This window comes from Dipodomys merriami, unplaced genomic scaffold (assembly GCF_024711535.1).
Source record: "Dipodomys merriami isolate MVZ:Mamm:240054 unplaced genomic scaffold, mDipMer1.0.p SCAF_27, whole genome shotgun sequence".
Taxonomy (NCBI): domain Eukaryota; kingdom Metazoa; phylum Chordata; class Mammalia; order Rodentia; family Heteromyidae; genus Dipodomys; species Dipodomys merriami.
The window spans coordinates 9,979,977-10,006,979 of NW_027204159.1; the positions used below are offsets into that span (position 1 = coordinate 9,979,977).

The following is a 27,003-nucleotide window of genomic DNA, read 5'->3' on the forward strand; positions in this document are numbered from 1 at the left end:
TTTCTCTTCTCTGGGAACAATTTCCTGCTAGTTTCTTGGAGGCATGTTGCCAGGGACTTTCTGGGTCTACAAGACATCTCTTTTCTTTCTTGTTTTCTCCCTTTCTCAGGTTGGTGTTACTAGCTTCTTCCAGTTCTCTGGTATTTAAACATAGCGTGTGATGCCTTCCTATAGCTGTGGTTCTTAAAATTATAGGGTGTAAGAATCATCTGGAGAATTTGATTCCAAGAATTTCTTATTCATTAAGTCTGGGGGGGGGATCTGATAAGGTGAATTCCAAAAGCCAAATCAAGAAACACTTCCCCCCAGGGTTTTATTTGTGGATGTGTGGGGAAGTTCCTTTAAATGATACTTGATGTATTAGAAAGGATGACTTCTGCAATTACCTGATGTTAATAGGCACAATACATCACCAGATTACATATTTAAAATTTGGGTCTAGATACTCTAGTGTGTACACACACATGTAAATTCTTCTCTGAACATTGCCTTTAGACAAATTGGGTTGAATATAGCATTGGTGGTACTTTGAAAACATTATAGGAATCTTGTTAGATAAGGAAGGGAGTAGGGAATACGCTTCTTGTGGCTTCGAGACTAAGCCCAGGAAATAGGGTTCAGATTGTTTTGTGTGTCTTGGATGTTTTCTCTGTTCCAGCTTTTCCTTTCTGAAAACAGGGAAATGTAAGAGTTTGCCATTCTTGTTACTGAACTCATGTTCTGTCCAGGCAGTGATCCTGTGATCAATCCTAGCATATAGATAGGGGGAATCATGGTTTAGGCCAGCCTGGGAAGTATGTGAGACCCTAGCAAAAATAAATACTAAGAAAGCAAAGCAACAAAAATGAGTTACGTTCTTATTTCTATTTTCCTTTATGCATTTAAAAACAGTATCGGGCATTGGGTGTAAAGTACATGTCTGTAATCCCAGCATTCAGGGGTAGAGGCAGAAAGATCATGAGTTTGAGGCTAGCCTGGAGTATATAGTCAGTCTGAGGCCAACCAAGACCCTATTTCCAAAACACAAAAACTTTGGGAGCTAAGGCTGACAAAACTATCCTTTTATGAAAAAGCTGTTGTGGCTACTGCCTGCCTTGACTTTATAATGTCATCAGGAAAAAAATGCACTAGACAACCACCAAAATCATAGGAAATTATCAAGTTTATTAAGGGACAGGAAATTCTAGGGAGCTAACGAGAGCCTCCCCCTTGAGAATGGGTGGGAATGAAAGGGGGCAGCTTCCTTCCCTGGGGAAGTGACCGTTTAAGCAGACTGTGATGGGCGAAGGGTCAGCATCCAGGTGGAAGCAGAAGGAGAGATGCAAGCAGAGACCAGACTTTGTGATTAGAGAGATCCTGGCATCTTTGAAGACCTGAAAATTGGCCAGGGGGTCTGGAAACAGGAAGGGCAAAGCATGGTGCTGAGAAGGCATGTTTTGTAGGATTGGTCAGGCTTGTCTCAAAGGGAATGAGAAGAATTACATTTGGGAAGGGTACGGAAGGGACTGTAACAAGAGCAGATCTGCCTTTTGAATAGGTCCTTTTGGGCAACTGAGTGACAAAAAGGTCTGAAGAGGGAGGAACAAGGAAGAAGTAGGGAGGCCAGATAGAAGTCTAGGTGAGAGATGGCAGTGATGCAGAAGGATGGCATCTTGGTCTCCCTCAAGCTCCTAGGTTGATGGGAGGAGAGTTAAGGTAGCAAAGCTTCCCCAGAATGCTCCTGTGCCCAGGACTAGCTACTTAATCTGCTTTATTTCCTGGTCTTTCTATTGACTTGTGGTACTTTAAATTTGTCATTTAATATAGCTCTCAAAAAGGAAAATTGAAATGTTGATTAGTACACATTTTTCTGTTAATTTGCTTACAGTCAATTCTGAACCTAAGTATAAGATCAACTCATTTATATGCAGAATCACCAAAATTGGGACCTCTTATGAATTTATTTCCATCTTCCAAGAACAATGAAAATGCTGCATGAAATTCTGCTTTTCTTTCACTTCTTTTCATTGCCTGCACATCCTTTAACATGCACTCCCTTCTACTTAGGAAGGATGGAAAGGAAAGGTGCTGCTTGTGGTTGTCTGGTCTTTCTCATCTTGTGTTGTGGTCAGTGTCAGTGTCTGGCTTACCCAGGGAAATAACTCAGGATTGCTGGGCCACTTAACTCTCGTAGACCACCACTGTCTTCTTGCACTTGGTGAGTTTCGGTTGGGGTGCCAGGCCTGGCCTCGCAGGCTGTCAGTGTCCTCTGCACAGCTGTGCATGTGACAGTCACCTTGTACTTTCTGTGAGTCTTGCCAAGCTCCTAGACATTATGGGTCCCCAAGAATTCTGTTTGTGGGCATTAAAGTACACACTGTGTGCACTGGGCTACAAGGAAACCAGTGGTCATCATGGCACCCCAGCTGCACATCTCTCCAACCATGCCTATGCTCTACTGTTCAGACTTACGAACTTCCATTGAAAGAGAAAATTGTTTAAAATCGCACGTTTAAAATTCTGAGTACAGGTCCCCACACAGCTGTTCACTTTGCATTCCATGAAGCTGTACTGCCTGTACTTCAGCACCCATTTTTCAGCTGCCCTGTGAACCTGTATCCTGGACTGACTTGGATCTGTGTGTCAGAGATTAACTGGGGCAGAATCCATGTTGGCAGCCCTGGCCCAGGTCTGTGGTCCAAGAGTGCTTGGCTCCCAGGCACCTACAGCAGCTGTCCCTCCTGTGGGAAGTCTGGTTTCCGGATGGGTTTCTGGGCGATCAGCACCAAGCTGTTCATCAACTCCAGGTGCCATGATCTGGGTCTTTACAAATTGGGTTGTGTAGCCTTTGGAATGAAACTTGATCAAGAGTACTCTTTTTCTTTTCATTGACTCTAGAATTTGTGATCTTTCAATTGAATTGTGTTTCTTCCTTCCACTCAAACCATCACCAGGTTTTTTTCTACCATGAGCATGAATGACCTGCTTTGGGGACATTTGTAAATCTACTCTCAGGAACCAGAAGTCAAGCTTGCCCCATGGAACTCCATTTTTGCAATCTGCAGTAGCTCTGTTATTGATGCTTGGCCCAGAATGCTATGTGATGATAGTTTTTGAACTTCAGCATTAAACTGCCTGGGGAGCCCAGATGTTTGAGCCCCAGACTCAGACATCGCAATCAAGGCAGCTGGGGGTGGGCTCTTTTGGAGAGGCTATGGCAAGCAGTTCTATAATTTGAGGCACACTCATCTTTGGCCTGTGCTATTGTGTGGTGCTCTGGAGCAAGGGAAGGCTCTGAGAACCTGCTGGAGTAGGATTTCTTCCTTGGACTGGGAAAGAGTTGATTTTGGGTAAGGAAGCAGGAATCTGGACATTTCTTGGGAACCTCTGAGGAAGTAAATGTTTGCTTGCTTCGATCCCTCTGCTTGGTCTCAAGATCACTCCCTCCCCTGAGGTATAGTAGGGACGCGACTCATTAAACAGGGGATAAAAGAAACTGAAACCAATTTCTGAGCATGTTATTAGGTGTTAGCTCTCTTGAAAATTGCTAGGTACTTTTTTTTTTCTTCTTCTAGAAATGTTCTTTTAATCCAAAGGGAGACAAACAGATTTTCCTTGTTTAATTGAAATTGAACTTATTCTGATTTTGGGAAGATGCTGCCTGTTTCCTGTGGTATTAGTGTGGAGACCATCTGAACTGGGTGCAGGGATTAGGCTGATTCAGTCAGGATCCTAGTTCAGAGTGGAGCCCCAAGGAAGGAAGGCTGGAGGAAGTCAGTAGAGTGGGAATTTGAGAAAGGATGGGAGACAGGTGTCTTGAGTTGTCCTCTTATCTTTGCAGGCATAAATCAGCTTAGCATTTTATTTACTACATTTTTATATAAAACTGTCTAATACTAATACCTATGGTTTATTGAGTGCTTACTGCAGGCCAGGTTGTGTGTTAAAGTATATTCATGTATCATCTTCCCATCCCCTTGTTCTCCCCGCTAACTTCAGCAGGGAGCATTCCTTTTAGCTTTATTTCACACAGGTGGAAACTGAGCACAGAGGCCCTGTTGGTGGTTGCCATGGGATTTTGCACTCTCGGAGTCTGTTCCAAACCTTTTACATTTTACCAGTCTAGGCATATTGGGCTAATTGATGACCTTGATTTACTTCTCATGCTGTGTTTTTTTCCTTGGCCGCTCTCAAGTTCATCTCAGTCATTGATAAGAGCTACCAGAGCTCTGTGTGTCTGATTTTATAGTTTTGTCTGGTTTCTGCTGTTTGTGACTTTCTGGGTCAACCACTGAATGCCAGTTAAGCCCTGGTTCTTAGGGCTGGATGACTTGTCAGTTTCTTTTTATCCTTGCTAGCAAAGGTTCTGGGGTGAAAGGGAGGTGACAGACCTTGGTATCTCTATTCCTGCTTTACCACTTAGGTTTTTGCTCATCTGGATTTGTTCAGTATAGATGTTATTGTAGAGATCCAGAACAAGGCAAGTATGAAGGAATGGAAAGACTGTAGGTTGTAGAGTTTACAGGTGTTGAGCTGTTTATTCACAAGTCTAACTCAATGGGAAGACTTAGAGAATAGAAAGTACTACATCCCTATGATGACCTGAACAGCAAATAACATGGCTAGAAATACATTATGAACCCATAGTCAGTATTTTGTGGTGTTATTCTTGGAATATCAAAGCCTTATGATTCTTTAGATAATATCTGCAGATGTTTCTGAAGTAGCATTTTTTTTTCTTTCTATACTATGCATACAGGAAATCACCGAAAGAGGGGAAGATGTCAGTCACCTGGTAGCTTCCTGATAGAGATGGTGGCATGTAGATGTGAAAGTGTTTGCCAAATTCTGGATTCACATGTGGACACTTGGGCCCTGTCTTGGCAAATCTGGCACAGAGCAATGCTGCTCCAATTTTTCAACTCCTGGATTTTTCTGGCTCTTCATCTCATCTTCAGTTTATTGGCAAGATCTTTCTTTTCCTTATAAACTTCTTCCAAGAAGGTCTGGCTTTTGCTCTAAGTTTAGGACAATAAATTTTCACATAGTATACGTCACCCTCTTAATCTAATTGAGCCAGCTCATCATTGTGAAGACATCATTTTATTTGGGGGGTATTAGTTGCTATGGTTATTTGCTGAGGCTAACAGAGTCTGTGTTCTCTCAATTAAATTTTTGGAACTTGCTCTCTGAGAATGACATAGAGGTGTGCTTTGTTGTAGGAATATCTAGTATATATTCTTTAAAGAGAATGAAGAGGACAGGGAAGAAGGAGGAGGATGAGGAGGAGAAGGAGATGGAGGATGGAGGAGGAGGGGGGGGGAGGGAGGAAAGAAAGAAGACCAGAAAAGAAAAGAAGAAAGGAAAGATACTTAAGATGGAATTTTAAAGCACTTATTTCAGCTCCTGGTTTTTCATTGTGTTTTCTACAGCTGAGTGTGCCACACATCAGCTTTCCCTTGGTTTACCTGTGTGATGCAGCCCAGTTCTGCTTCCTACTTTAGGTTTTATTCTGTCTGCAACAGTTTAAGTTCCCTTGGGGAATTTATTCATCTATCCCTCCAGGATCTATTGAAGCCTTGTATGTCCCAGGTGCTCCCTGGAAGGAACCTAGAGCTAAATTAGGCAAGTGTTCTACTACTGCAGTTCTTCCCTCCTTCCCCTACTCCCAGTGCCCAAATACTGTTATTTAATTCTAGCCAACTAGCTGCTAGTGAAAGGAAATTGTAAATTTGTAGATGCTTCAGAGTTTTCTAAAGTACTGGAGGAAAAAACCTTTAAGTGCTCTAATGAGTTTAGTAATTCACTAGAATAGGGTTATTTGATTAGTTTGGTGACTCAATGAGGCAAAAGTTGCTCAATTCTCATGCTAATGAAGACAGCTTTTGTTGATTTTCTTCTCTCTAACCTGCTGGTAAACTTCCCCTGGGCCTGTTTTTCTAAGGAAGGCTAAGAAGGAAGGCAGGTTTGCTAGTGCTCCTGAGTTTTGCCCTAACACATTTTATTCCTTTTCTTTTTAAAAAATTCCTATAGCCACCTTGTGAACATCCATATTATCCTTGTACTTACAGAGAAACTTAGACAGTTGAGAAATCTGGCTTCAGGCATATAGCTAGGAAGTGAGACCCTTGTAAGTGGTGCCCAAGTGTGTCACACTCTTGAATTGTCCTGTGGCAAGTGGTGGTTGTGGGATTTGGGGAGGGAGGCAGTTTGACTTTACTTGGAAATACCCTCCTCCCTCCTCTGTCTCTCCCTCTTTCTTTTTGTATTCTCCCCTGATTAGTCTTTTGCAAAATGATCTTCTTTGTTTTAACTAAGAAAATAGCAGTCTTCCTTGGGAAACTTTCCCCTGCACTGACCTTCTCCTGCCATATCATATCTTGGGGCTGCACATGGATATAGTTGCACTAAATACAGTACCTCAGTTCTCCCTGCCCCTTCTGCTTTGTGTCTGGGATTGAGCTTGTCTTCATTGAGCTGATGCTGATTAAATCACTTAATGCAGTGGTCACAGATTCAGCACCTACTATATGACATAAACTGCCATTAAATTTGTTCTGGGCTGGGGATGTAGCTCAGTGATAGAGCTTCTGCCTATCTTATTAAAGCCTGAATATGGAACCCTACTACCACCACCAAAAAAAAAAAAGAAAAAAAAAGTAAAAAAAAAAAAAAAAAAAAAAAAGGCATGGCGTGTTACTAATTTTCTCAATCTGTAAAAGGACAAATACTTCCACTTAAACTTTCAACATTTTTTTTTTTTTTTTTTTTTTTTTTTGGTCAGTCATGGGGCTTGAACTCTAGGCCTGGGGTGCCATCCCTGAGCTATTCAGCTCAGGGCTAGCGCTCTACCACTTGAGCCACTTCTGGTTTTCTGATGGCTTATTGAAGATAAAGAGTCTCACTTTCCTTCCTGGGCTGGCTTTGAACTGTGATCCTCAGATCCTAGCTTCCTGAGTAGCTAGGATTATAGGCGTAAGCCACCGACACCCAGCAACTCTCAACATTCTTATAAGGACAAGCTAATATTTATAATTAATATATTATAAGCATATATAAAGTGTTAGGTTTAAAAAGAGGTAGCCGAGTAAGAACAGCATCACACACGTGGTATTCAGGTAAGGGGTAGGTTTATTCATTGTTCCGGCTGGTACCAGGCCATCTTGGTCCTCCATGCAGTGGGGAAAGGCTTGGGAAAGAGAGCTGGGAAAGAAAGAGAGCTGAGAAAGAGAGATAAAAGAGCTAGAAAAGAGAGCATCTGGGAAAGGTGGGAAAGAGAGCTAGGAAAGAGAAGAGAGCTGGGAAAGAGAAGAGAAGGAAAGAGCTAAGAAAGAGCTAAGAAAGAGCAGAGAGAGCTGGGAAAGAGAGGTGGGAAAGAGAGAGCTAGGAAAGAGAAGGGAGCTGGGAAAGAGAAGAGAAGGAAAGAGCTGAGAAAGAGCTAGAAAAGTGCAGAGAGAGGGTGTCTGGGCCTGGGCTAGGCCTTATCTAGGGTATGGGCGGAGAAAGGTGTGGCCACATCAAATTCAGATGTGACCTCAGTGGATGCAGATGTGACCTCTTCCAGGTGTCCCAGTTGCCTAGGTAACGCAGGTACTGGGTGGAGACTTTGCTGCGAGGAGGGTGGAGTCTGCTAGCCATCCAGGAGCGGACCTTACCTAAAGCACATAAATAAGTGAACAGATATGTTTGTATCTATATACATATAATCATCTGTATTTTAAAATATGAAATGTACAGTATACAGTGCTTTGGAACTACAAGAGCATTTATATGCACTGTTTCTATGTGATCCAGTGTATCTAATGGCAGAGTCACTGGCCATAACAGGACTTGGAGTTTTCAGTAGGGAGCAAGGTTTCTTTGGTTGTTCTGTTATCTAGCTTTCCCACAGGAAGGAGACCTCACCACTGAATGATCTCATATAAAGCGTGATGGGTCAGTAGGAGTGGGTATTCACAAATTCTAGGCATCTCCTAGATCTAGTAAAAGGCTTAGTCAGTGTTTATCTTACCATTCTTCTGTAAAAATATGGTTTCCATCTTCCTAAGGGACAAAGTCTAGATTCCTTTATGTGGCATTCATGCCCTTCCCAGTGTCACCTCCTAACCTTCTAGCTGAATTTCCTGTTATTTCTGGGTCAATCTCCACTTTTGTGTTTCTTTGCTCCCTGTCTTCACTTTTAGAATACCTTCCCAGGCCTGTCTTCCTACCCTGCTCCCCTTCCTTCTACACATTAGAATAGGCTCAGCTCATAGGCCACTCCCTGTTCTTTTCTTCTTCTTTTTTTTTTTCTTCCCCCTTTATGAAGTCTTCAGTGGCCCCAGCTGGAATAATATCCCACTTGGACTTGTGCTGTTTTTTTTCCCTCACTCTCACTGATTGCCTGAACATTTTCTTCCTTAATTTGAAGTTTTGTATATATAGATTAGGCCTTTCTACATTGAATTTTCTTAAGGGTAAAGAATGTATAACTCCCATCATTTTATTTCTCTGAGTACACTGATAGATTCTTAACTATTAGAGAAAATTAGGCAATATAGTCAAGAGTTTTGAGTTGGAACAGATTTCTTATGCTATTAGTTGTGTGATCTTGGACACACTGTTTACCTCATCTGTAAATGGAGATAATACTCTAATGAATTGTTGTTGGGATAGAATGACTTAGTGTACTAGTAGATTGATGTAGCAGTAAAGAATTGGAGGGGCTGGGGGTTTAGCTCAGTGGAAGGGTGACTGCCTGGCGAGCACAAGGCCCTGGGTTTGGTCCTCAGCCCTGGGGAAAAAAAAAAAAAGGAATTGGATACATTAGTGTACAATCATAGCTGAAATAATTTATAATAAAGAGAAGTTGGCTCCCATATTTTTCTTGATAGTAATACCATGCAATAAAATTGAAAATCTCCTTTGTTCTACCTGGTTTAATTTTAAATATCAGCTTGGAAGATTTCATTAATCTTAGTTTCTTGTTTGGAAAAACAAAATTTCCAGAGTCTGTGCTGGCTGTGGCCTCATTTAGGTAATACAACTTTAAGGAAATGATTCAAGGAAGAGCACAATGGTCTATATATAGTCAGAATATCCATCATATAATGTGTGTACGTGGCTGGTGTGATTGGAGAATATAGGTATCTTCTGCTACAGTGAAATACGTTTTCTGAGCCAGCATAATTTAGATTTGAAGAATATCAGCTCCTTTGACTTCTTTCCCCTCCATGTCTTGGGCTTGAATATTTTAAACGAGCATAGGTCCTTTAAATGTATTAAAGCAGCCCCTTCCACTGGAGGCCAGGTCTCTCCTTCAATGGCTGATAGAGCACTGTCTAGACATTTTGTCTTCCTTAGGTGAGTTGTCTTCATTGGAGGGATGAGATATTTCCCAGGCACTGATGTTAAGGTTGGTTGTCATTTCTCTTTGAGAAACTCACCTTCTAGACATGGTTGATTGCCACCTAGTGGCCACAGGAAAGACCATGTAGCACAGATACTAGACATGCCATTGGGACTTTTTTCTGGTTTTGAGATTGAAAATGCTCTTTCATTTTTGCAGGTCTAATGACAGGAGTTTGAGATGTAAATGGCATTTACCCAAAGACTGTCACTCGCTTTCCCCATGGCTAAACACACTGACCTAGGTTTACAATGCCACACAGCATGTTGGGGAAGTGCCTTTCCTCAAGCAGCTTCTGAGAGGATGGGTTCTGTTGGCCTACCTTTGGAGAGAGAAGAAGAGTCTCTGATAACTCTTTCTCAGTTTTTACTCTAGACTTGGGAATTTGTTGAAAGGGGAAGGAGAAAGGGGGCCTGTAGTTGTTGCTAGCACTTCGTTTGTAGTTCATTTCTCCAGGTTCTTAGTACAGAAAAAGTTTTGGTTTACTATCCTGGCTGGTAGTTGGTCTCCCACCAGCTTGGTGGAATAATCCTCAGTATTGACAACCTTAGGGGAGGTAATTCCATGTTAATCACGGGCATATTCCTACAATTCTCAAGTTTGACCAAGATTTACGTAAGCTGCCTTATCTGATAGGTTTTTACTTGTCCACCATGGACTTGGGAGGCCCCCCTTTGATGAAAGCAGGCAGAGTACCTAACTTCTCTCTCATTTTCTTTCTGCAACATCTGCTCTCAGCCAGGCAGTGCAATGGGCTTTGGGGATAGAATGGTCAGCTCATAAGGACATCACTTTGTCTTCATGGAGCTAATGAGGGCATATATGAATCAAAATATTACTTGAGCAAATAGACAATTGCTGTGAAGAAGTACATAATATTCAGGGAATAAAACATAGGGTCAAGTTTGACCAATTAGAAAAGACTGAAAAAGCATCTTGAAGGAAGGAACTTTTGAGCTGATAGCTACAGGGAACATAAATATATGGTGATAGATAGTTGTGAGAATACTATAGAAACTGCAAAAGCCAGAACATCTGGAGCTCAGAGGGGAGGTGATGGGTCATACCATACAGGCAGGCAGAGCCTCTCAGGTCTTCAGAAGGTTTGGTCTTCATCCTTGGAGCTCTGGAAAGCTTCTAGAGCTAGCATAGTTGGGTAGCTGCCACAGTTGGGTAGAAAACTGGTGAGAGGGACAGAAGTAGATGTGGAGAGAGTAGAGAGGAGGAAGATGTAGTCATCCAAGCAAAGGGAAGTTTGGGGGTCAGCTGGTGTTGATGGAGAAGAGTGCATGGGAGGCAGATTAGACAGGCCTGGAAATGGGCATTGTGTGTGAAGCAGGATGTCATTCAGGTGTCAAATGGTGTGGCAAAACAAATAGTGGCACCCTTTCCCATCCTTGGCTGGTTCTTTTGGGAAGAGGAGTGATGGGGAGAAAGTTGGTTAACGTGTAGAGCTTTACCTGGGAATGGAGTGAGGAGTAAACTATACCCTTTTCTAGCTTCTCAGCCCTGGATCCTCTCTGGTGACTCTGATACCTGTAAGCCAGTTTGTGTTGCTAACCCCAAAGAAGTCTGTATAGTAGATCTAAGGTCTCTGTTCAGCCTTGTCTTAGGTACTCCTTGCATTATCACACAAAGCTACTCTGAATAGTTTCAGAATCATTGCAAACACAAGGCAATAAGACACAGAGTGTAAGTGTACTTGGCATTTAGACAAGGGAGAAGTTAGCATGAACTGGAGCTGGTTTTCTGTGCTTTATGAAGCCCATCTGATTGCAAGTTCTGCTTAGCAGTTGGCTTTTAGAAACTGTAAACACTTAAGTCTAGGAAGATGTGACTGGGTAGTAGAAAATTTGAAGGACAGTAATATGCAAGTTGAGTAACTTTGAAAGGCACAGAAATGCAATCAGTCCACGAAAAGAAATAATTGTAAGATTCCTTTGACTTTTCTATTATGTGTATGTACAAATGTGTGCATGTATGCACAGTTATGTCAAATTTTACCCAAGGAGTAAATGGAAATTGCTTGACCTGTGATATTGCTGGGAAATATCTGTACATTAAGGTAGATTCCAGTTTTTGAAAAATTGAGATAAACCTTTAGTGTTAGGAAGAATTCTTCTTGAGTTAAATTCTCTTTTCCTCTATGTAGATTAGTATTTGCTGAGCCAGAGACAACATCTTCAGGAAGGGAAGGGTCCTTACCTCTGGCCCCTGAGTGAGTAGAAGGTTTTGGGAGTATTCTCTCAGGACCCAGACTTCTAATGCTCCCAGATTCTGTCTACCTTGTTCTTCTTACTAGGAGAGACACATCCTTGTCTTTGCTGCATGCAGGCAGTGACAGCTGTGCTCTGCTCTGGCTAGCTTTCTACTTTTCTAGTGACAGCTGTTCTGCAAAGTAAACATTATTGACTCAGCTTGGCACCTTGCTGTGTCTTGTACTGCTTAAACATGAAACAGTGAGGTTATATGAGCAGGGCCACAACTCTTGGCATGCACCCAGCCTGAGCCCGTCACTCCTTCCGTGTCCCTTCTCCTTCCTGGAATGTGTATATTAGAGTCCTATGTGAATCTGAGTGAATGCTCCAGGAATAAATCTTTGGGGGAAGGGGAGCTGTACATCCAGGGTGATGATTTATAGAAGGTACTATCAGTGAGTTTTAGTTGAAATAGTTGAGTTGAATGTTAAAGCCCCTTATTATTCTTTTAAAAATCATTTTAAATTATCCCTAGTTATACTAAAGAGTTTAAATTCAACATGTCAATTCATGTGTACAATGCATCTTGATCAATGTCACTCTTTGTTTTATTCTCCTCCCTTTTCATTTATTCCACTCCTACCCATCCCCTCAAGTTTCCTAGTTCCATTTTCACACATGTACACTGAGTACTATATTATAACTGTATTATTCGCCTACCCATACTCTCTCCAATCATCTGCCTCCCCTTCCACATTTTTTAAAATCCATTAATTGCTTGATGAGCAACTAGGCTTATTCCAAACACTGGTTTTTGAGTATTCTCATTTTGATGTCTTTGTTATTGACCCAAATAATACAGAGGGTTATCTTAATGGGGTAAGGCAGTACAATGTCCCCAAATATTTCAGCATCCCAGTTCAGAGGAGTTGCCTAAAATTATATATGTTTTCTTAGTGTCTGTGTGCCATTTTGCCCGTCCTTTAACTTCTGTGAGTGATACAGATAGACATGCTTACTTTCCTGGGTCCTATGACTAGATTTATCTCTTAGGAAGGAATAGCCCGGCCTACAGCCCACAGTTACTGTCAGATGAATTGACTGAATTGACTGAGACTTTGTGCCTAATCTGGGTTAGTTACACAGCTGATAAATGGTATAGTTTGAACCCTGGAGCCAATGAGGATTAGGCTGGGAGCAAGGAGTTGGGCTTGATTAGCCTGCTACCATGCCTCTCAGAACGCAAATGAAGAAGAGAGACTCCCCCCAAACAGGCCTGAGTTGCCATCACTCCCCCTGTGGCATGGATTTTGATCTAGTAAAACAACAGGTGTCTATTACAACTTCCCCAAGATAAGCTCCTTTACAGGCTCCGTACTAAGTCCAAGGTAAGCTCCTTTGCAGGTTCCAGTAACTGGAATTCTCACTCTAGCCAGCTGTCTTTACTGGCCCAGAGCCTCATACTGTCCATACCAGTCCTCATTACCTCATCTTCCACCAGGTGCACAGGACCCACATTACTTCTCAGCTCTGTGCTACACAGGGTGTGTTCTGTGCCACTGAAAGTGAAATCAGGTTACCTTCTGCTCATCGGCTGCCAGGGCCTGCCCCTGGCTAAGTGGGTCCCCCTGTGAAAGGATCCACAAAGGCCTCCTTGTGCATTATGAGCTGCAACTCTGTTCTCATTGGCAGCTGCCTGGCAGCACAGCTCTTCAGGTGCGTGCTGGAAGCTTTCCCAGGAGCTAGCTTGCATTTCGCCTTTTTTTTTCCACTTTGTTGAGATGATTGTCTAGCACAAGTTTTTCTTGGCCTAATGAGAAGGCACAGGAGAATTGTCAGGTGGACAGTGAAGCAAACCTGTTCAGATTCTTTGCTCAGGCTTTCCTTTGTGAGTTCTGATTGAGGAAACATTTGGACTAAAAGCAAGCCACATACAACCACGCCTACATTTGATACACTTGCCTTTTGGGACTCTTAGAGGGATTTTTCTCTTACACTCTGAAAGTTTTACTCTTTTGCTCTTGTCTATCTGTGTGACCTCCGCTTTCCTTTCCTGAGAGCCTCCCCACTGTGTTCTGACTTTCAGATGCACCGGTTTCTTTCTTGAAATGCCATGGAGTGATTTGTGCTGTGAGAGATGTTCTCTTCTCTGCCCTTGCTGGATGGTTATTAAAGAAGCCTCTTTTCCCTGCCAGCATCTTTTTGACTTTTTGTTAAGGACCATTCCATAAAAGTGACTGAACCAAGGAGGGCTGAAAGTTGGCTCCTGTTTGTTTGTTTGTTTTTCCTCTTGTGGTGTAGAGCAGGGTATTTTGCATAGGTGACTAGCTTAGGGCTCATACCCAGTATCCATGTAGCAGCCTGAGCCTTAGACCTGAGCACAGCAGTCTGGTCAGAGCCTGGCTCTCTGACTAGCAGCTATTGTTTGAAATGAGCGCTGGGGCTTGGATTTTAGGCACAGTGTCCTCAACATGCAAGTATTCAGCACATGCTGAGCAAGGTGCATTGCTAGGTGCCAGGAGAGGAGACAAATCAAACAAAATCAAAAGATGAAAACCATGAGCTGCAACCTCATGGAAAGAGCATGGCTGAAGATCATAGATGCATTTATGTTTATGTTGATCTGTAAAGCCAGGCTCCCCCGCAACCCCAATCTTATTAAATCCAGGCCTTTACCAGTTATGATTCACATTTCCTTCCACTGGGAGTTGGAGCATAATGCCATTTCCCTCTCTATGAGGGAAGCTTGTATGAAGCTAATTTGAATGATTAGCCTAATCTGCAGGAAGGCTGCATATGGAATTAAGCATGTTGTACTTAGCAGCCTTGTCTGCCAGGCCACTTAAAGGTATCTTGGTTAGTTTTGTACCCTTAACAGAAGCTGAGGGCTCAGAAAGGATCATTGGTTTTAGTTTTTGTGTGTGTGTTTTTTAATTTGGCAAGGACCCCAGAGGGTTTTCATTATATATATTATGTGTGGGATGTCTTTTTACCTAGTACAGACATTGCCAGGGCTTTGTTCTGGGAGTGAGGGTTGTAGCCTCCCGGGAAGATGGCTCATGGGGAAGTTTGTTAGGCACTGGGCTTTTGCGAATGGTGGATCTGAGAATTTGGGCATTCTCTGTGCTTGCCTTGTAAGAGGCCAGGTATGCTGCAGAGACCAGACAGCTCCAAGCTCCTTCTATCCATTTTTTCTGAGGCTCCCTCCTTAAAGTTAGTCTGTGTTGTGAGGTTGATTGGTAGAATGGATTGTTGAGTCAGATCTGTGGGCAGCCGTGATGAAACTACAGGAAGGTTTGGCAGGGGGTGGGAACCTGATGTTGGCTCTGATCCTGGCTTCCTTCTGGTCCTCCCAAGGCAAGTAGATTCCATGTATCACATGTAGATATCAGGCTTTACTGTATGGCTGGAGGAAGGAGATCTAGGACTAGAATTCATTAAAGTCATTGTAACAAAATATTAACGTCTACAGCAAATCAGTGCTTCATATTACAAATGAATATTTACTGTTTTAATTTTATATCCATTTGTGTTGTGCAATAGTCTCAGGACCCAATTTGCTCATTATTACATTCATTGAACAACTAAGAAGGACAGCATCCAGGAAAGCTGGATACATTTTAGTAATTACTTTTTTCCCCCCTTCTTTTTCCTGCTAGATTTGTCTTCAGCAAAGCGGAAGTTTGCAGATTCCTTAAATGAATTTAAATTTCAGTGCATAGGAGATGCAGAGACAGATGACGAGATGTGTATAGGTAAGTCATCATTTTGTGAAGTACAAATATGTACCCTCCTTGTTCCAGTTACCAGTGTCCTAGCAGGCCTTTTTCTGGGACAGTAGGCTTGGAAGCTTAGAAAGATCAGAGGTCACAGTGATGGCAGAGAGACAGAGATATGAGGGTCAGGTTGAGGACTTCTCTGAGCTTGTCCTTATTTTCTTGGATCATTTTACCCTCTAGTTGAAGGACAAAGCTGGAAGGTTTTGCACTGGGGCTCTGTTCTCTACTTTCCTTTAGTGTTTTCCTTCTCACTGGTTTTGTGATGTTTTTCCCACCAAGTACAGTCATAAGAACCTAAAGCACAAGTTAATGCAGATAGATGACCTGAGAAATAAACCATAGGTTTGCAAAATGATTGATCATGGGTTGAGATAAAAATGCAGGCATGGTTTATTTGGGTCTAAGTTTTCTAAAAATCCAAATTGCCTTATAAGTTGTATTTGTGTAAAATACTAATTTTCAATCTTCTCTGGAAAGTCTGAGAATACAATCCAGGCTCTATTTTTTGGCCTAATCACAATTGATTGGAGCCATGTAGCACTGCGTGCGGATGGGGAAAGGAGCTCAGTGTCCAGTTCCCTCTGTCCTTACTCCTTCTTTTGCTTCCTTAGTGCGTAGCTCTATCACCTGCTTTACTCTGTATGCAGTCCTGAGCATGGGAAGATTGGCAGGGTCAACATTCCTTTACTAGGTCATGTTAATTAACTTTTTCCTTTCTTTGGTGGTATTAGAGTTTGAACTCAGAGCCTCACATTTACCAGGTAGATGCTTTACTTTAACCACACCCCCTGACCTTGTTATGTACTTTATTCTTAAACTGGGCATTTTGGTTGACTCTACGAAGGGAGAAAGAATTGAAAAAGCTGGAGCTGAAGCTAGCTCAGTGGTAGAGCATGTGGTTATTAGCATGTCTTCAATCTTTAACAACTCCCTTACTCCCAAAAAAGGATTGAAAAAGTTATAGTGAATTAATTTGCTCTTCCAATACTTATTGTGTCCATCACCATGCTGAATGCTAGAATATAGAGATGGGCAAAAACTTGGGAGGATGCTGGGGTAGTGAAAGCACATCCTTGTAACTTGTGATGGATGAACGCTTTTCCTGGAATTGTCTGTGTATCCTCAGGGCTACTACCCTCTGGGCTGTTGCCTTGATGGATGACTCTGGCAAATAGGGCCATGTGCCATGTTGCTGGATGAGTTCTATTACTGAGTGGCTTCAGGACTTTGTCCAAGCAGATGCCAGAGAGGTGTTTTTTGATGCCAGCAGCGCTATTTGTTGAATTTTAATGTCAAAGAAAAGGTTAGGTTCTGACGCAACCTCACAACTAGAGGTTGTGGAGGTTCAATCCTGGACAGGAAATCCTTCACCTCCTAATTGAACTCTCTCCCTTGCAGCCTTAGGCCTGGGAACCTGCCAGTATCTACCAGTCCTGGGAATGCTCAGAAACAGGCAGGTCCCTTCCTTGAAGAAATACTTCCCCAGCTAGAGTGCCAGATGCTATTTAACCTGCATTTGTGGGTCATCCTATCTTTAATGATTAATGATGAAAAGATAAGAGGAGCCTAAGGAAACAATTGACTTAACGCTTGTGCAGGAATTTAAATCCATAGCTTAATAGTAAGACTGGAAAGACTTTACCGTGCCATTACTTTCCTTCTACCTCATGGTGCCTTTCTGTCTTCCAGCAAGGTCTTTGCAGGAGTTTGCCACTGTCCTCAGGAATCTTGAAGATGAACGGATCCGGATGGTGAGTAAGACTGGACTGCTTTTGGTCTTAGACATATGAAGACTGAGGATACAAGGGATTTGTTGTCAAAAGACCCAAGGTCTTTTGAGGACCTGTGTAAAAACCCCAGTATTGGAGGGAAATTGAGAGCGGATGCACATTCTCTGTAGTCTCTACATTCAGGGTTGGAGCTTTTGAGTGATTTAACTTTTGAGAGCCTCAGAGTCTTTACCAGAAGAAGGAGAAAGAATGTGTCCTGCTTTTCTCCTTCCTGTCACATCAAACTTGTCCCAAGGCCCCTTTGATAGTAGGGGGTCACTGCTTCACTTTTACTTCCAAAGTACCTAGCACAGCACCTGCTGAGAGCCAGTAAACAGAACTTAGTAAATACAGGCAACTATAACAAAGTCTTCAAAGAGATAATCTGCAAATTAAAAAATTAAGTGCTGGTCTCTAAGTTCCTAAGAGATACTTTCAAAGTAGCATTTAAAATGTCCAAACAAGCTGGGCATAATGAGTCACATCTGTAATATCAGCTACTTGAGAGGCAGACATCAGAAAAACTATAGTTCAAGGCCAGTCCAAGCAAAAAGCTAGTGAGACATCTTAACCAATAGCTGGGCATAGTGGTATATGTGCCAATCATCCCATCTATGCAGGAAGCATAAATTGGAGGATTTTTCTCAGCCAGTTCTGGGAAAAAAAACAAGGCTCTACCCCCAAATTAACTAAAGCCAGAATGGCTGGGGGAGTTGTTCAGCTCATAGAACGTCTGCCTAGCAAGGGTGAAGCTCTAAATTCAATCCCGAGTACCCCCCCTTCCCTGAAAAAAAAAAAAAAACAGGAAAAAACAACAACAACTGAAAAACCAAAAATTTTCTCTTTCCATAGCAACAACCAATAGTGTAAAGCACTACGTTTAGTAAACAGTACTTTCCATTTATCTCTCACTTTGACTCTGTGAAGTAACATCTATACTATCTCCATTTTCAGATGAAGATGCTGCGGTATTCCAGGGTTTCGTCTCATGGTTCTTAAGTGATAACGTCTAGATTCAAACCCAAATTGGAATTATACCAAAAAATATGAAATTTTCTTTAAAACTCCAAATGGAGTAGAAGCCTCCCTGCTCTGGGAGAAATACACACAGTTTCTCCTGATTATTCCCTGTTGGCTGTTGGCACCAGGATTAGGAGGGTGGTGGTAGCCACAAAGGCAGGATTGGTGGTGGGTGGAGGGAGGGAAGCATTGTGTGTTTGTGCACGTGCCTGAGAAAGGGAAATGGTTCTTTTGAGTCTCATTCTTGGCTGAGTCAGTATTTGGGGGTGGAGGGTGGAGAGTAGTGAAAGAATCACCATGAGCACCCTGCAGGCCATGGCAATCTTGCTGTGGCCTGTGGTAAGGGAACAATGACCAGATTATACTTTTTAGCTTGCCTCTGCAATTTCATTATTAATGTCAGTGAATTGAGTTTCAGCTGTCTGCATCTGAGTATCTGGCCACCGCCAGCCCCTTCTCATCCCTCTTCATTTTGGAACAGCTTCATCATCAATTCAGCTCAGCTCAGCTCAGCAAAGCTGCATTGTCTTTGGGGGTGCATTTTCCTTTTTTCTTTTTGGTGGTACTAGTGTTTGAACTCAGAGCCCTGTGCTTGCTAGGCTGGCCCTCTACCACTTGAGCCATGCCTGCAGCTCTGAGTTTTTGCTTGGTATTATCTACCTACTTTAGACTTTTTATCATTGCTGAGATCTCAAGCACACACGCTGTGTTCAGTTTTCCTCTGTGGAGATGAATCCTGTGGGTTTTTCTGCCCAGACTTGTCTGGCCAGGATTCTCCCAATATCAGCCTCTCATATAGCTTGGGATGATAAGCCTGTGCTGCTGTGCCTATCTGTTGGTGTAGAAGGGGCTTTGTGAACTTTTCTGCCTAGACTGGCCTGTAATCAATCCCAATCTCGTAATGTGAGCTTTCCAAGTACATAGGGTGAGAGGTGTGAGCCACCAGTGCTGTGTTCAATCCTTTCTGTTTTCAGAAACATTCAATTTTCAGAAACATTCAGAACATTCAGAACATTCAGTTCATCCTTCTAACTCTGCATTTACTACATTGTATCCTGATAATTACTGTATGTTGGTACCCATAATAGATGTGAGTTCCGAAGAGCAGAGAATGGTCTCTGTGTCTCAAACATGAAGCACAATTAAGTAAATTTTATAGTCATAGACTCTTATATTGAGAGGGACCTTATTCCTCTCCTTGTACAATCTCTCATTGGACAGATAGGAAAACAGGTTTGTCATGTCTGATAGTAGCCAGTAGTGGGACTGAGAAAAAGCTTGAATGACCTGCTTCCCATATAAGCAGTGGGAATGGGACAAGGGCTTGAATGGCCTGTTTCCTATGTGAGCATTTGAGTGTTTTGTGTGTTGAACTTTTGTTTAGTTATTCAGGCCTATCCAAATAAGTCCAGGGACTTAAAAATATAGATGTCTTGGAGCAAGTCCAGAGGCTGATTCAGTTGGTCTGAGGTATGGCTTGGCTATTGGAATTGTAAAAACTCCCCTGGTGACTGTAAATGTGCAGATAATGTTGACCCTGATTTAGGGCTTTGCCGTACCTTGGTGTGCCTTAGACACCCGCAGATGATTTGTTAATAGTCTGAAGCAAGGGAACCAATGGAGCAACACTAAGCAAACAAAGATTAAGTTCAACACCATTGTAACTCTCCAGTGTCAAAATGTACTCTTCTAAAGTAAGTGTTCTCAAAATTGAGACAAGAGAAACAAGAATACATTTGGAGACCTTTCATTCTCTGCGTCTCACATTATCCAGTCGGTTCTTTACTATGTCTGTCTAAGGCTTCTAGCATGTATTGTGTTGATTTTACTCAGAAGAACAAACATGCATATGATTGAGGAAAAAAATACTGCTCTGTTGCAATGAGATTCTCGAAATAATTAGTTGGACAAAGAGTGAGCAATGAGTAAAGATTATAAAGTATTGTGCTGCTGTAGAAAAGACCATAGACTCTTAGATGGGGAGAAGTTCAGCCCACTCATTTTATGGATGAGAAAATTAGAGCCCAGAGAGGTTAAATGTTTTGCCCATGGTCACACAGTTGGCAGCCAATCAAGAAATAATTCATTCATTCATTTAGTCATTCAAAAGAATTTGAACCAATGGAATAGAATTGAAAACCCAGAAATGAACCTACAGACCTATAGCCATCTAATCTTCGATAAGGGAGCTAAAACAATAGAATGGAAGAAAGACAACCTCTTCAGTAAATGGTGCTGGCAAAATTGGTTAACTACATGTAGAAAACTAAAGCTAGATCCTTATATATCACCCTGCACCAGAATCAACTCCAAATGGATCAAAGACCTCTAAGTCAGAGCAGACACTCTGAAAACATTACAGGATGGAATAGGAGAAACCCTAGGTCTCCTTGGCTCAGGCAGAAATTTTCTGAATAGAGACCCGGAAACACAACAAATCAAAGAAGGGTTGGACAAATGGGATTGCATAAAGTTGCAGAGCTTCTGCAGGGCAAATGACATAGCTAGCAAGATCAATAGAAAACCCACGGATTGGGAGAAGATCTTTACTAGCCATACAACGGACAAGGGTCTCATATCTAAAATATACTTGGAACTCAAAAAATTAAACCCCCAAACAACAAATCCTCAAAGAAACAACTGCCCAATAAATAAGTGGGTGAAAGACTTAAAGAGAAACTTCTCTGAAGAAGAAAGAAGGATGGCCAATAGACACATGAAGAAATGTTCAACATCCCTAGCCATAAAAGAAATGCAAATCAAAACAACATTGAGATATCACCTCACTCCAGTTAGAACGGCAAAAATCAAGAACTCTAACAACAACAGATGCTGGAGGGGATGTGGACAGAAAGGAACCTTACTTCATTGTTGGTGGGAATGTAAACTTGTTCAACCACTTTGGAAAGCAGTATAGAGGTTCCTCAAAAGACTTCACATAGATCTCCCCTATGATCCAGCAATCGCACTTTTGGGCATTTACCCAAATGTTTACAAACAAGACCACACTAAAGCTACCAGCACAACTATGTTTATTGCAGCATTATTTACCATAGCTAAGATATGGAACCAACCCAGATGCCCCTCAGTAGATGAATGGATCAAGAAAATGTGGTATATATACACAATGGAATTCTATGCCTCCATCAGAAAGAATGACCTTGCCCCATTTGTTAGGAAATGGAAAAACTTGGAAAAAATTATATTAAGTGAAGTAAGCCAGGCCCAAAGAAACATAGGTCCCATGGTTTCCCTTATTTGTAATATCTAGGATATGTATGAGTCAAGCGGAAAAGGTCAGATAATGTGATGTCAAGAAAATGAACCGTTAGATGTGTATTTTAATGTCTTTTTCTTTCATGCATGTGTTTCTAACGCATTTATAAGATTATCTCTTTGTTGCTTTGTATGTCCCTCCCCCACAGTATAACCCCTGCTTTCACTATATTTGATGTCAGTATAACTTGTGGAGGAGATGGGGAAAAACCAGTTGTTTAAGGATACAGGTGGACCTGTTGCAACAATGAGAAGTACAAGTTGTCATGTCCAAAATGAGCTTTACAACGTCGGTGCGGGGGTGGGGGGTGGGGGAGGGGTTGGGGGGGGAAAGGAGAAGGATTGGGATTGGGGGGGGAGGGGGGAGGCTGGGAAGGGATGTGAAGGGTAAACAAAGGAGGAGGCTGCAATGCTTGGTAAGAAATGTACGCATTATCCTGCCCATGTAATTGTAACTCCTCTGTACAGTATGTTCACAAATAAAATAAAATTAAATTATAAAAAAAAAGAATTTGAGTGAGTCTTTGTTTCAGCACTGTTCTGAGCTTTGGGGAGAATGATGGATGAGTATTAATAAGATAGGTGTGCGTGTGTGTGTGTGTTTGTGTGTTTGTGTGTGTGTGTGTGTGTGTGTGTGTGTGTCTGAGAGAGAGAGAGAGAGAGAGAGAGAGAGAGAGAGAGAGAGAGAGAGCAAGCTCTTGCCAGAAAACTTCACCTAACATTTTTATTCTTAGAAAAGCACTTGGTATGCTAACTAGCTTACATTCATGGTCAGAGAAGACCTCCACAGACAAGGAGCTTTTAATCTAAAACATTGATTATAATAAGCAGTCATCTGTACAAAGATTTAGGGATAAAAATTTAAGGAGATAGTCAGGAGCAAAGGCCCTGAGGTGGGACAAATCTGGTACATTTGAGTACATTGGCATGATAGTGCTGGTTGGAGTACAGGAGTTGAGGGTTAGCTGTAAGGTGCAGTTGAAAGGTAGCTAGTGGGGGCTGGGAAGATGGCTCAGTGGTAGAGTGCTTGCCTTGCATGCCTGAGGCCCTGGGTTTGATTCCTCAGCACCACATAAGCAAAAAAGACTGGAGGTGGCGCTGTGGCTCAAGTGGTAGAGCGCTAGCCTTGAGCTGAAGAGCTGAGGGACAGTGCCCAGGCCCAGAGTTCAGGCCCCACTACCGGACTCAAAAAAAAAAAAAAAAAAAAAAAAAAGAAAGGTAGCTAGTGAGCAGGAGGCACAGATGTCCTCTCTCCTGTCTCCTGTTTACTGTTGTAGGACAATGCTACAGGTTTGAAAAGTGTTTGTGTTAACAGATATCCAAAGGTACTTTTTTTTGTTGTTATTGTTGGTCATAGGGCTTGAACTCTGGGCCTGGGCTCTATCCCTGTGCTCTTCAGCTCAAGGTGAACACTCTACCACTTGAGCCACAGTGCCACTTCTGGTTTTCTGGTAGTTATTTGGAGATAAGAGTCTCACGGACTTTCCTGCCCAGGCTGGTCTTGAACCGTAATCCTCAGATCTCAGCCTCCTGAGTAGCTAGGATTACAGGCATGAGCCACTAGCGCCCCCACAGGTACTTTGTTTTTTAACCTATTCACTGTTGATCAGTTTTACCTACAAACTGGTTGATGTCACCGAAATTTAGACCCTCCTATGTATGACACCTATTCCCTCCTGACTTTAGGTGGTTGTTTTAGTCTGTTAGACATCCCTTATTTCTTTGTAAATAAGCAACCTTAATGAAAGAGCCATGTGATGGCACATACCTGTAATCCCAGCATTCTAGAGACTAAAGTGAGAGGATTTTGAGTTTGAGGTCAACCAAGGCTACATAGTTTGAGGCCAGCCTGAGCTCTATAGGTAAACACTATCTCACATACACAGGAGTAATATTCTGTTTTAAACTGATGAGCAGATTTTGTTTAAATGTGCTATTTGTCCTGCCCAAGTATTATACACAATGACTCAGGTAATATTGCTTACTGAAACCTTTATTCTGGGGGATCATTTATGTGATAGAGCTGCTGTGATTCTTTACTGATTGATCCTGCTGTTCTCCCGGTGAGCCTTTTGATTTTCTTTACCAGATTGAGAATGCAAGTGAGGTGCTCATCACTCCCTTGGAGAAGTTTCGAAAGGAGCAGATTGGGGCTGCCAAGGTAAGAATTTAACAAACTTTGTTCTTGAATTTAGGGTGGAGATCTGGAAATTAGGGTGGAGATCTGGAAATACATCTTCCTTAGAAAAGTCTAAGAAGGCCTTCAGAATATGGAGGTCTGTAGAAACTTTTTGGTAGATAAGCCTAGAACCCAGCTTCTCTACTCATTGCAGTTTAATTGTATTGCAAGCTCAGAAGCCACCATAGACTATACCTCTTTGTATTATTAGATGTCTGTGTATTGGATGGTTGGCTGCAGTGGACAGAGCATTAATCTTGTGGAATTATGTTTACTGGAGAAGTCTTGGGCTCAGCCTCTCTTTTACAGAGTTGTGCATCAGGCACTGTGGGCAGCACAAGGACCTTTTGGAGAGGAAGCAGCTGACAGTAGTCAGCTTCAGCCCATTTTGCTGCGTGTGGAAATGGGCCTTCTTTTGACAGATCATTACATATCCAAGAGAAACTGAAAACCCCAAGATTTATGGAAAATTTCCTGTGGGCAAATAGCTTAAAACGATGTATGTCCCACAATATAGGTCAGGCTTATACATGCAAGTCTGCTATAGCCTAGAGTCAATTATCACTGACCTGACGTGGAGGTACTGTGGCCAAAGGTTAATGCTAATATGTTACTGGAAAGGAATCTTATTCATATTTATAAGATGTCTTCTGTGGTGTTCTGCCCTGTGATAAATCACTGGGAAATCTAGTCTATTTGACCTTCAGTAGAGTGTTACAGGCCACCAGCAAGGAAGATGTTTTCTTTGGAGTCAGTGAAAGCAAAAGGCTTTCCCACATTTTCCTGTTTTTCTGGAGTGAATTCAACCACAGTCCCTTGTGCCACCTGCAGGGCATTTCAGGCAATGCCACTGCTTGGTATGGATTTTACTCCTTGTGAAATGTCCTTGAAAAGTGGTTAATGTAGTAAGCTTGAGGCCCTTGCTTGACCTCCTGCCTTTCTTTCTTTCCTTTCTTCCTCTTTGCCTTCTCCATCTTTTCTCCCCCTTCCTCCTTTTCCTTCTTCCTTTCTTGCTCCCCTTCTTACTCTTTTACTCTCCCTTTCTACTCTTTTTCTCCCACTTTTCTCTCTCTTCCCCCTCACACATGATTTCTAGAAATGATATGATTACTGAAAAAGATAAATGTATTGTGAAGATCTTTTAGAAGGATAATTGGTCCTAGTTTGAAGAAGACATTGTTTGAAGAAAATAAAATTCACCTAGTTTTTTTTTAAAGAACACATCTGTACCAATTTCATTTTGCATTTTCTGAGAAGTGGAAGCTCATTGGTTTTGTATCAGAGATCATGGAATGTGTGATTGGAAGAAAATCTTATTGCACTAGCATTTGGTCCAGGATACAGAACTGTGTGTGATGGCCGAGAAGATGCTCTGCATTAGGCTTGTTGACCTGGCTGAAGAGCAGGGCCATGGGTATGTGCTCTGGTGTTCTTGAACAAATATCACAGTGGCTTGAGGCTATAAAGAACTTGGAGTCAGAGCAGGCCTGAGTATTGAGTTATCTTTCCTATAGTTACTTCTTCTTCTTCTGAGCACAGTGCCTCTCATTTAACCTCTTCTCTTTCCTTGTTTTGTGGTTGCCACAGTCTGCTCAGGCAATGCAAAATCTGAGTGGGCTTCCTCTGGGTTTCATACTAGTCATAGCAATCATAAGAACACACTTTTTTGGGGAACTCTAGGAAGTGGAGCTTGAAAGAATAAGAGAATTTAAAGACAATAATCACCCTTTTACATATATTTTCCCTCATGCATACTCTGGGCTCTCATTTACCAAATCATTAATTATCTATCATCAATACTAAAGTAGTTTTGACAGTACCATGTGAAGGCTGCCTGAGAGAGGACTCTTGAGCACTCTTAGGCTAATGAGGCTGCCCTGGAGAGGATCATGCCATTGGAACTTGATGTAACCACAGCCCAAGGCTTATATTTCTGCCTTTGGGGAAGTTGATTTTTCCTGAACTGAAGGTAGATTTGCAGTGCTGGGTTCTATAAAGAATAGACATTAGTGGTGGCTGAGATGGGCTTAGAGCTAGGCAACTTGAGTCCAGATTTCACTTCTATCACTTACTTGTAAATTTAGAATTACTGAACCTCCCGTGGCTGTACTCACACAAAGTGCTTAAAAGTATACTTTTCATATAATTAGTTGATATTGGCTATGAGATGTGCAAAGTATTCACTGAGAAAAATGTATGAGGTGCTGGTTCCTCTGTGCCTGACATTGTGCACTGCCCTGGGGTTTGGTGGCGAGAAAAGCAGATGCGATTGTTGTGCTTATGGGTTGAAGGGAGAGAAAGGCATTAGACAAAAAAGATGTAAACAGATGTGTAATTTCAAATTGTGCCGGGCACTTAGAAGGGTTATCTTTGTGGAATTGTTCAAGGCAGGTGGTATTTTTGATGGGATATTGATGCTGTTTATTATCCCTAACATCATAATCACTTCCCCTTCATCATCATCTCTATTACCACCATTCTCAGCATTGCCACTGTCCCCACATTACCATTATTTTTTTTTTTACCAACCCCATCACTACTGTCTTCCACTATCTTCATCATATGACCACCACTGTCACCCCACCCCATCTCTTTCCCACCACAATCCTTGCCATTTATCACCACAACATTTTCCACATGTCATCCACTCTGCTAACCTTGACAATCCCATGAAGAGGAGGCTGTTCTTATCCTTAGTGTATTATACAACTGGAAAACCATACTTGGGCACAAGGGTCCTGTTTCATTTATAGGTAAGGAAATTGAGTCCTAGAGAGGGACAGTGATTCCTTTAGTAGAATTTAGCCCTACAGAATGAATTTTAGGATTTTTAACTCCTTATCTACTTAGCCACCTCTCAGCAACCTTTCTGGAATGTAGATACTATGTTGTGTCCTATGTATCGGAATAAAGCCACCCTTCCATCTTAAGAATACTACCTAAATCTTAGAGTTATTTTCATAGAGGTCTTTGTTTTTCAAGACAGAAGCTGCTTCCCCTTAAAAGCCCTTTTCTTTGTTCTCAGGCTGGGCCTTGGCTTAAGTAGTTAGTCGCGCTTAGCAAGTAAAGGCTAATAAGCTCACACTCTAGTACCACCAACAGCACAACCCAAACCAACAACCCAAACCAACTCTTTCCTTAACTTTGATAATCCTTTTGTACATGGATCATGGAGGCTTGAATTGCAAAAGTCACAGAATGAAAATAACTCACAGGTGTCTGAGCTTTTCTCATCTCTTTGGCTAGCTGGGCTGTGCTAGCCTAGGGCTGTCCTTTTTGGGGTTGCTGAGGAAAGTGGGTGGAAGCTGACACATGTGGATATTAGTTGGACTTGGAGGATCTCAGCTTGAAGTTCTTGGTTGTGTCTAGGAACTCTCCTTAAATTTGAAATAATAATCTTCCTCTGGCTGTTTCT

At 42.1% G+C, this 27,003-nt stretch overlaps 1 protein-coding gene across 4 annotated transcripts in view; it reads left to right on the forward strand.

Annotated features, from left to right (window-relative positions):
- The window catches only part of Arhgap26 (Rho GTPase activating protein 26), a 447,402-nt gene that overhangs the window by 97,115 nt on the left and 323,284 nt on the right, over window positions 1-27,003 (forward strand). For all 4 annotated transcript variants that reach the window (XM_070036290.1, XM_070036291.1, XM_070036292.1 and 1 more), the window contains exons 2-4: window positions 15,225-15,320; window positions 17,034-17,095; window positions 23,499-23,570. In XM_070036290.1, the coding sequence (XP_069892391.1) occupies window positions 15,225-15,320; window positions 17,034-17,095; window positions 23,499-23,570 (230 nt within the window). The remainder of the gene's footprint in view (window positions 1-15,224; window positions 15,321-17,033; window positions 17,096-23,498; window positions 23,571-27,003) is intronic.